At 36.5% G+C, this 10470-nt stretch overlaps 1 protein-coding gene across 2 annotated transcripts; it reads right to left on the bottom strand.

Moving 5' to 3' along the window:
* Window positions 1-786: 786 nt before the first annotated feature.
* On the bottom strand, window positions 787-7052 carry smu1a (SMU1 DNA replication regulator and spliceosomal factor a). 2 transcript variants are annotated; one of them, XM_055177538.2, is made up of 12 exons: window positions 6906-7052; window positions 6253-6463; window positions 6005-6157; window positions 5545-5655; window positions 5308-5436; window positions 5101-5220; window positions 4891-5007; window positions 4679-4806; window positions 4478-4604; window positions 2676-2843; window positions 1427-1579; window positions 787-1309 (listed from the first exon to the last, which is right to left on the bottom strand). In XM_055177538.2, the coding sequence occupies exons 1-12, from the start codon at window positions 6929-6931 to the stop codon at window positions 1211-1213; spliced, it is 1542 nt and encodes a 513-aa protein (XP_055033513.1). In that variant the 5' UTR covers window positions 6932-7052; the 3' UTR covers window positions 787-1210. The 2 variants fall into 2 exon arrangements, with proteins under 2 accessions (XP_055033513.1, XP_073710603.1); XM_073854502.1 differs by having other exon boundaries at window positions 5308-5655.
* Window positions 7053-10470: the final 3418 nt, after the last annotated feature.

Genomic DNA, 10470 nt, shown 5'->3' with positions numbered 1-10470 from the left:
TGAATCTTGCAATTTTTTGTAATAAAATAAAATTTGACAGAAAATTTGACATGTATTACAGTGTACCGCGAACCTAAATAATTTTTTATGTATTGTATATATTTTTTCAAAATCACAATGTGTGTAATTTGTTTACAGAAAAACAGGTTAAAATGTGAATTCATCCAGAGTTTACATCAGAAAATGCTGACACAAATTGACAACATGGCTATTTTAAACAATGACACACAGACTAGCCACTTTGATGGGACTGACAAAATTTACTTTTGAAAGATGAATTAAGGAAGTTACAGGCTTTTGCAGGACATCCATGATGTTTCTGAGAATTATTCTGAGAAATGCACACATTGTTTTGATTTTGAATTTAGAAAGATTCGAGAAATGCTGCAAAGCGACTGAGAAAGTGTACTCTGCTGTGCTATTGTGAAACGCCATTTAAAAATCAATTTAAGTATTTCTGCTATTTAGTATACTTTTCAAACACAAAGGTACTACTAAAATAAAAACTAAACTTTTTGTACAGCTTGTACACTTTTATTTAGCACAAAACTAACAACGTAGTAGCTGGTATTTATTATTTTTTAGTGCATTTAAGTATTTTACTTTGGCCAAACTTAAACTATATGCTTGAGGTAAAGTACTTTTGCTTTAACATAAGGGAACAATGTGAATAAAAACACAAAGCATTGTGTAAATAACAGTCACCTGCATATCTCTGCCTCTCTATTTCCTAACTAACCAACATTGCTTAAATACACAAACATTAAAAAAACACAACCAATAGTCTTAATAGTAAAGTTGAGACATTTAATGGAAAGGAATCATTTGGTGGTAGATCTAAAGAACAAAAGTTTGTTACAACATAAGTTACACAGATATCAAAGAAAATCTAAGTTTTTAAATTTGAAAATTTGTAGAAAAACGAAAGATTTTTCACTGCACTAAAAAACAGGTATGTACAAAAAAATGGCATAAAAGGTAGGAAAGATAATAAGTGTGTTTGACTTCATGAGGCGCTTCAAGAACCAACAGGCAGATGACATCAAAGTACCAAATGGAGACATCTGCTTCCGAATCACTCTCGCTGTACTTTGAGGTCATCCGCCTGTCAGTTCTTGCATCGACGTGCAAAGTCGAACACATCTAATCGTGCTTTCCTGCTAGCCCCAACCAATCAGAAACCCCATGCAGAAGTCACATGATCGTGACATTATGGCTTCCAGAGTTTGAGCAGTCCATCTTCACTGTATGTGGCAATCAAATTTTGGTGTGGGTGGTGGGCGATACCGATGACGTCCTTTTCATGAACCTAAAAGAGGAATAAAAACGACGGTAGAGATACATCAGTAATATTTAAGGCTAATGAAAAAGCTTACAAATATCAAAAACAAACAAAGAATGAAAAGGACCAATGAAAAGAGCTTACAGTCAAGGTTCTCTCGAGTTTTCCTGTGACTGTGCTGAAACAGTAAAGCACAAAGTCCTCTCCTACACAGTAGATCCACTCTCCACGTGGTGACAGGGTACAGCACACGAAATCACCTCCTTCTCTTTTACCAGAGCTGAAACTCCTCACAATCTACAGGAGAAGAGGTAAAGACTTCTCAAATATACATGCCAATATACACGAGCACACAGAACATTTCAATATTTGAAGAGTTTGGTTCCAAAATGCTATAAACGCTATAAAAAAAATTAGTATTGTATCAGATCAGTATTTAAAAGTAAATTCTTAATTTTACGCAAAATACAATATCCGCCATGTTTTTCTGTCATCTTTTCTTCCTTTTTCCCCAAAACGCAATAAACGCCACTCCTCCTTCTATGCCGAATGCAATAAATCCGCTTAACCAATCACAGCGCATTCCACACATTGTAAACAACAATTGGGGCGTGTTGAATACACACAGAATCCTAGTTTTTCTCATCTACTTTGTACTTTGTGACCAACAAACAAACAAAAACAAAATAATACTTTAATGGCATTGATAAACCTGTGATGGTTTTCTGTTGGCGGGAAAGAAACGTAAGAAATCAAAATCAAATAATTTACGTGAGAGGCTCTTGAGAGATGGAAAATCCCGGCTGTTGCTTGTTCTCCCGACAGCATCAACCTTCTGTCATGCTAACACATTGACCCCAGGGGATCTTATGAAAAAAAAATCCATTATTTTACTCGAAGTCTACGAAAATCGAGCAGGACCAAAACATTTTACAGCTGATCGCCGTGAAAAATGTTAAGCGAGAACATCCTAAGAATAACCGCAGCAATGACAGTGTTCTTAATATGACAAAGTAAGTGTCTTGATTAATGTCATTAATGTTTATTTTTTAATCAGTTTATATCACTAGTCAACTAATGAATATAACATAGCAAAGATGAATGCACATTTATATGTTGATTCAATAGATTTATAGCATTTTGAAAAAGCACTGCATTTTGTGGAAAAATTATTCATTTTTATAATAAATCTTTGAAAATCTAATTATGGATTTGAAATTTTAATGTTATTATAACCTTAAGATGCTATGGTAAAGTTTGTAACAGAAAATTGTGCTTTTCATCTTGTCACTTTCTCATTTTTACTGAAATTAGTCAAAATGGATTTATTGCATTTTGAAACCATACTCTTCATTTTCATCTCAATGTATGAACATCACAAGTTTGTCCTTACCTGACCCTGCATGTTCATGATGACCACAGTGTTGGATCGGTTACAAACCACAAAATGTTCAGGGTTTTTAGGAAGCAGGATCACGTTGTTAACCGTGATGTCCGTACCGGCAGACGTACCCAGAGATTTGAATGTGTTGGTGCACTCCGTGGTCTTCATGTTCCATACCTGACAAAATGTAAAGTCCAATCAGATCTGTGGCTAGCAAAGATGGTTTGATTCTAGCTTCGACTTCCCAATCCCATTGACTGCCTAAAAGCTAGTCGTTTTGAGTCATTTTTGTTAAAGTATTACTAGGGATGCACCGAAATGAACTAACTTTACTAGGGTTGTGACGGATCACAAAAAATCATGGTTCAGATCACGTTATAGATTTTGAGGCAAGGATCGGATTATTTTTCAGATCAGCAAAAAGGGGGTGGGGAAAATCTAATAACAAATAAAGAAATTGCAAACATTTATAAAAAAGAACAAAGTTGCACATTAATGAGATCTAACATTAGCATTAGGTACAGAAATCGAATTAAATGGGTCGTAACACTGTCTTTATTGTATAAATTAAATATATTATTACTTTTATTATTACTACAGAAGTGATTTTCTCTTTGTCTTGGGTAGTTTGATTAACATTAATGACACAGACTTAAGTAGGTTAATTGAGGTTACTGTCTCTTTAAATAAGCAGAGACTGTAATCTATACATACATTTAAGACATAAACAAATGTTTTTATTATAAAAAGAATACTGTGGAGATCATTTTGTTATGTGTCCTGTCAATAATAGAAAGATTTTACGTTCGCTTGTTTGCGTCGCACTCGTGTGTGCACTATTGAGGGGACTTATACGTGCGCGCACAGAGACCGAGGGCGAATCCCGAACAGCGCAGCATAAAACGTTACGTTGTTTTTCATTGCTTTATTCGGCAAATGTATGTTAATGGACTACAGTATGAGACACATTTGCGCGACTCTCTCTCTAAAGTTTACACATCAAGAGTTCTGATCTTTGAAGGGCGTACTCACTGTGATAATCACGTCTGGACCGGACACAAATTCAACCGCATGTGCCTCTGTGCATACAGACAAGTGCTCACTTTAGCGCCTCTTTGTGGTTAAATACATCCACACCGCATACATGTTGCTTCAGACAAGCACGTGCAGGTCGAGGTTTCTGTTTGCATCATCACAACATTTCGGCCGGTGATAAAAGTCTTTCGGCCGAAAATGCTCTTTTGGGCCATTTTCGGTGGCCGAATATTCGGTGCATCCCTAAGTATTACTCCACTTTCATAATACATTTTTACTTGCCCTCATGTCATCCAAGATGTTTATGTCTTTCTTTCTTCAGTCCAAAAAAATTGAGTTTATTCAGGAAAACATTCCAGGATTTTTCTCCATATAGCGGACTTTAGTGGACCTCAACAGTTTCAATGCAGCTTTAAAGGGCTCTAAACGATCCCAACCGAGGCAAAAGGGTCTTTCCAGTGAATCGATCATCATCCCCCCAAAAAAGTACTTTTAAATCAAAACTTCTCATCTTGCACTACCTTTGTGGCGCGCGTGAACGTAATTGCGTCGAAAGGTCATGCATTACATATGTAATAGTAGTATGTCTACTATATGGAGAAAAATCCTGGAAGGTTTTCCTCAAAAACTGAATTTCTTCTGGACTGAACAAAGAAAGGCATAAACTTGGATGACATAGGGGTGAGAAAATGATTTTTTTTTTATAAAAGTGGATTAATCCTTTAGGTCTTTAAAAGTAAGCAAATATGGGATCACAACTTAAATAAAGCCTGCACCTTCACAGTTCCATCAGAAGAGGCGCTGATGACGTGATGTCCGTCAGGAGTAAGCGTGGCTTCGTTCACGAATGAAGAATGACCTCTGAACTCTTTCAAACACTTGCCTGATTTCAGCCCGTGAATCCTGCAAATAAACTCACGTGGTTACTTTGCTGTGGGTGATTGCGACATCTATACATACGGAAGGCATAAACTTACCTGATGGTCTGGTCAAAAGAGGCAGATAGTATCTGTGTGCTGTCCTTACTGAAGCTGAGACAGGTGACACCTTTACTGTGAGCGCGCTCATAGCGACGCAGACACTGACCGCTCTGGATCTTCCACACCTGAACGAATGACATTAGACATAACTGTATTAACATGGCACAAAACACTACACATCATTGCATAACGTTTGATACTAGTACAACCTTAATTTTTCCATCCTGAGCTCCCGTGGCCAACATCTCAGTATCTCGACTGAAAGACATGCAGAGCACGGCATCGTCCATAATCATGAAGTTATCCTGAGACTGATACTTCAGATCCTGCCCGACACAAACACCTTCATCAGTATATATACACACAGTGATCGATAATGCAGATGAAGTTTGATTTGATTATGACGTGGACACACAAACCTTTCTGATCTTTCCAGTGGTGAAATTCCAAACCTCGATGAATCCATCCACAGATCCGGTGACCAAATACTGACCATCAGGAGAGAAACGCGAGCACTCCACGTGAGACTTCTGACCGAACTACAAATAAACGGAAATAAGCACAGCATTAAAAACACTTCTGGTGTTGTTCTGAAGAATATCCTGAATCACAAGCTGGTCTTGTACCTTGATATGTCTGGTGAGCTGCGTAGGGAACTTCTCCTCCTCTACGTCCTTCACGGCTGCTTTACCTCTGAACAAGTCGATGGTCATACCAGGAGGCAGGAGACCCTGGTGCTGCTGCCACTTTAGAGACTTCAGAAAGACACAGACAATTACGAACAAATCTATTAACCTTAAGCTAGACAAGGCTCTCAAAACTGATCCATGAGATGGCTGATGGATCAGGAATATTTCACTCACCTGTCCGAGCAGAGCCATCAGACGTGAGGGCGGCACCACGCTGACCTCACCGGCCAGAGCCTGAGCAATGGCCGCTCTGCGCTTCTCCTTACTGCTACCATCAGGGTACGCCTAACAAATTTAAAATACTGAATATCAAGGGATCGCACAGGAAAACAGAGGCTGAATATACAATATATCAGAACTCATGCAAAACAGATAGATGCGTTTTATGCACCAAAAAGAGAAAATTAGAAGTATATCAGAACTGTTATATATATAATAAGTTATACATAAATATGCAAATTTATATACAAATGTAAAAATGTCTTATATATATACATGCACGTGTGTGTATTTATTTATACAAAGTTATTATACACAGTGCACATTAAACACATTTATTACTTTTAAAGAGGCAGCACTTTAAAAATTTAACCACATGGTCATTTTGTGATCTGCATTAATTCGAATCCCTCACCTCTCTGGGGTCAAAGTACGAGCGAGCCAGAAGATTCTCCAGATGGATGTATCGCTCAGGTTGGGTTTGTTTCAGCATGATCATGGGATCTGTCTGTCTCAACAAAGACCTGGCAGCTCCCAACTCTCTGAGTTCAATCAGCTCAAGAACAACCTGCAATTACATAATATATATAATGCATGTGGATCAATCAAGAATCAAAGTGTTGATTCAAATGATTCATATTCGTCCAAGCTGAGACACGTTACCTGTTCGTAAAGGTCGATTAGGGTCTTGTCTGGGAGTTTGAGGGACTGTATAGCTTGAAGTACAGTGTCCCAATGACCACTGTTAATTTCTGCTACAAAACTCTCAATACTGTCCACAGTGTTTAGGGACACTGTTGTCTCCTCCTGGAGTGTCGCTAATGTCCGATGCAAGCTGTTTTCCTTCAGGTACTGCATGATCAGACGGATCACGCTGGAGAAATAAAATGAAATGTAGATACTTAAGTAAAACATCTTTGTAAAATGATCTATAAAACTTTGTTGAAACAATCACATAAGACATCAATGTCTAGACATCGCCACGTCACATTACTCCTATTGCAAGTTAAAAATCTGCAAACAAGCAACCATAGAAATTGTGTTTGCGAACAAAGTAATGCAAAGGATTGAACGTGGTTGTGTTAAAACTGATAAATTACTTAAACGCAAACTATCCAAAATGTAACATGTTAAAGAAAAATGTCCATAAAAAAATATTTTTTTTTTTTCCGTGGAATGCTAACACGGTTAGCTAGACAAACCACCCCACGGCCTGAATATCACAAACGCAATCTGCAAAAATGACCGCGATTGTTTTATTTACCCGCGGCTGCATGCACATGTCTGTTTTAGAAAACATATTTTAATTTACTTACTCCGCTGACTCTATTTCGATAGACATTATTGAAATGTGCTAACACTGCGGTGCAATGAGAAGCTGAAGACACACCGCGACAGGAACAACACACGCGTCTTCTTCTCCTGCACTTGAATTCAGCTGAAACATAAACACGGCAGCGACACTCAGCGGCCACAACCAGCAATTGCACATTATATTTGCATTGATAAAATAATTTATTAACATTAAAGTACAATATGTTAATGTTTTAAATGCAACTTATATTTAATTTGATCAATTATTTGGTGTTGTAATTATGTAGAAATAAATGTGTTGATTCCAGTAACTTAAACTTTGGCTAAAATGTGTTGACAACGTTTAGTACATTATTTCAAGAGCACATATGTGAAAGTATATATAAAAGTATTATAAATATATACATTAATGCAACTGGTTAAGTGCCTTATGATTAAAAGTTTATATCATATATATATATACAGTGCTAGGCAAAAGTCTAGGGCACAAGGGCACCACGTTACCATTTGATTGTTTTTGCAATGTTATAGTCTCTTTACTTAGAATAGAACCAGAAAATACAGGAAATGTGTATGTAGTAACAGTTTAAAAGTATAATCTGAAGTGTCAAGTATTTAAATGGTTGTTATGGTTGTATATATAAAATGATTAGATTAAAATAATTTCTAATTCTAATCAAATGACTTCAGGACTTCAGTCTCCTCAAAGAAGCTCTAGATGTGCCTGAAGAAGACATTTAGTTCTAAAAATGGTATTGTTTTAAATTTTTTGTACCCATTACCCGTATTTTCTGTTAATCTTAATATAAAGAGTGAAAATAAATATGGATGGACATTAAACTTTGTTAAAACAACAAAGCTGGTGATGGTGACCTAAGCCTTTTGCACAGTACTGTGTGTGTGTGTGTGTGTGTGTGTGTGTGTGCATATATATATATATATATATATATATATATATATATATATATATATATATATATATATATATATATATATATATATATATATATATATATATATATATATAGTTACAAGTTTGCTTATTTGATATGATAAAGTTTTCTTTGTCTTTTTCCATTAAACATGATTTTGGGGCAGTTTCCTGGACAGGGCTTATCCTAAAATGCATGTTTGACCTGCTTTTATCTTGCACTGGCATATCTTAACATATATCAATGCCATTGTTTTGGCTCAAGATGCACCAGTATTTTTTTTTATTGTAAGATATGTTTGTCTTAATATTATTAAGGCCTAGTCCTGGATTAATCTAAACCAGGGGCGTAGATAGAATTACATTTTTGGGGGGTCCTATCTTAAAATGAGGGGGCAACTCATATATAAAGATGTAGATGGCACATTGTCACCGAATATTAATGAACTCTCATGCGAAGATGACAGCGTAAGTGACGCAAAACAACGCGTGACATGAGCTAATCCAATCAAGTTTGAAAATAGCTGCATTTTACAGCGCAGCATTCTGATTAGTCAATCTATCAATCAGACTAAGAAATCAACATTTTCTTATTTTATTTTAAGCAATTGGAAATCTGATGGGGCCAGACATGTAAATGAGGGGGCCAAGGCCCATCCAGGCCCCCTCGTGGCTACGCTCCTGATCTAAACCCTGTCCAGGAAACTGCCACTTTAACATATTCGTTTTTTTGCTAAATGTGTGTGATATGAGATATAACCTCATTTTAAATTATCGTGCATAAAATTTAATCACAGCAGTATTCAACATAAAAAAAATCCATATATTCTATATGCTTTATTTGATTATGTTGGTGACATCTCATCCATCCAACCCGTACTGTTTAATCTTTCCTCCAAGCATAGTCTAAATTGGTCTGGAGTAAGTGTCCTTTATCTCAATACGAGCTATAATGATCATAAACACTTGAGAAATCCTGCTGTGATTGCATGTTTTGTATTGCAGTGTCTGCCTAGGGCCGGTGTGCCATTATCATCCTCTTCACATTTGCCTGGAATCACGCATCACATCTGACTGACGTGCATGCAATTACACGCACTTCCCAGTTTTGCCCAAAGGGGTCGCCAAAAAGACGCCTTTAATGCGGTGCGCAGATTTCAAGGTTAAAACGTTTATTGCTGCATCAGTCTCACATGCTGCTCCATTATGTGGGCACAACGCCATGGGCGTTTGACTGGCCAGAAAAACAGCTCACTACCCCAAATCTAATTGCCCACCTCGAAATAGCACGTAGTTGTCCGTTCTTAATGTGAAAAATAAAACAATTAGGCCTATAGCACAAAACAGGCCGTGTATTCTTTTTTTCAACAATTGCCTTTAAGTATGAGTGGTGAAAGAAACAAAGCCGTTGACATTTTGCAAATACAATACCTCGATACCTGTTGAATTATTTGGTATGTGCTGTGGGGTTACTGTAAATAGATTGAATGCCACGAAAGGCAATTTTTTATTCTAACACTTACTGCATGCACATGCTACATAATATATGTTTCTGGGCTTTTAGCCAATTACAGAATAAGAAAAGTCTTACATTATTGAAAGCCTATTGGCAGGTGTATTTTCTCATGATTCATGGATGAAAAAATGATACAGTAAAGCTTAGTTTTTGTACTTAAAAAAGGCAAACATTGCATATTGCCTGTACAGAAGTGTTTATTTGAATAAGTTCATTTTAGAATTTGACTTGTTTGTGAGCAAGTGATACATATGCTTCCGCATATACAGAGAGAGACAAGACCTATTTATCACCCATTTAACACCAATACGTTACATTTAAACCCCAAAGTGCAAGCCAAAACAAACTGTTTCCCTTTATCAGGAGGCTATTTTGGGGATTTCCACCTGGATTTGGCCTGCCAAATTTCAAAAGCTTCCCATACCCACATGCAGAGGTGCACATACAAAAGTTTGGTATCATTTTACAGGAAACCCTTTGAAATTACACAAAACACTGTTGAAAGTGCTAAACATGGTTGTATGTGTTGTCAGTTCTCTAATAAACACAAAAATAAATAGGCGCTTTTTGATGTTTTTTTTCTTCTAAAGTCTGTATTTAAAAGTGTATAACTCTGGCCCTGAGTGGTCACGAAACCTGCAGACAGTTTTGTTTGATTCCAGTAATTGTTAGCTTACAGAGGAAAAATGATTTTTTTCTATATCATAATCTATGCAAAAGTTATTTTACTGAAGGGAGGAATAATACCCTTTTTGTATTCAATTTCCGCCTAAAACATTTGAAGTGTCCCCATAAACACATACAGTGGAATAAATGCAATATCTTTATATCATTTTACAGGAAACCCTTTGAAGTTACATTAAAAGCTGTGTTTGTGACAAATATTGTTATTTATGGTTTTTTTTATATGATAAAACACCAAATTGTCTTTTTTTATGTTGTAAACACTGCCTTTGATAGTGTATAACTCTGGTTCTGGGTGCTCTAGCAGACTGCAGACAGTTCTGGTTGTTACCAGCAGCAGACAGTAAACACCCAAAAAAAGAATGATCTCTTTAGCATGTTGAATTAAATTATTCTTATTTTACTGAAGGGTGCGAAAATAAATTTTTCATATAAA

This window comes from Misgurnus anguillicaudatus, chromosome 16 (assembly GCF_027580225.2).
Source record: "Misgurnus anguillicaudatus chromosome 16, ASM2758022v2, whole genome shotgun sequence".
NCBI lineage: Eukaryota > Metazoa > Chordata > Actinopteri > Cypriniformes > Cobitidae > Misgurnus > Misgurnus anguillicaudatus.
Note: the sequence above shows the minus strand (reverse complement) of the source record. Positions and strands in the feature narration are given on the sequence as shown.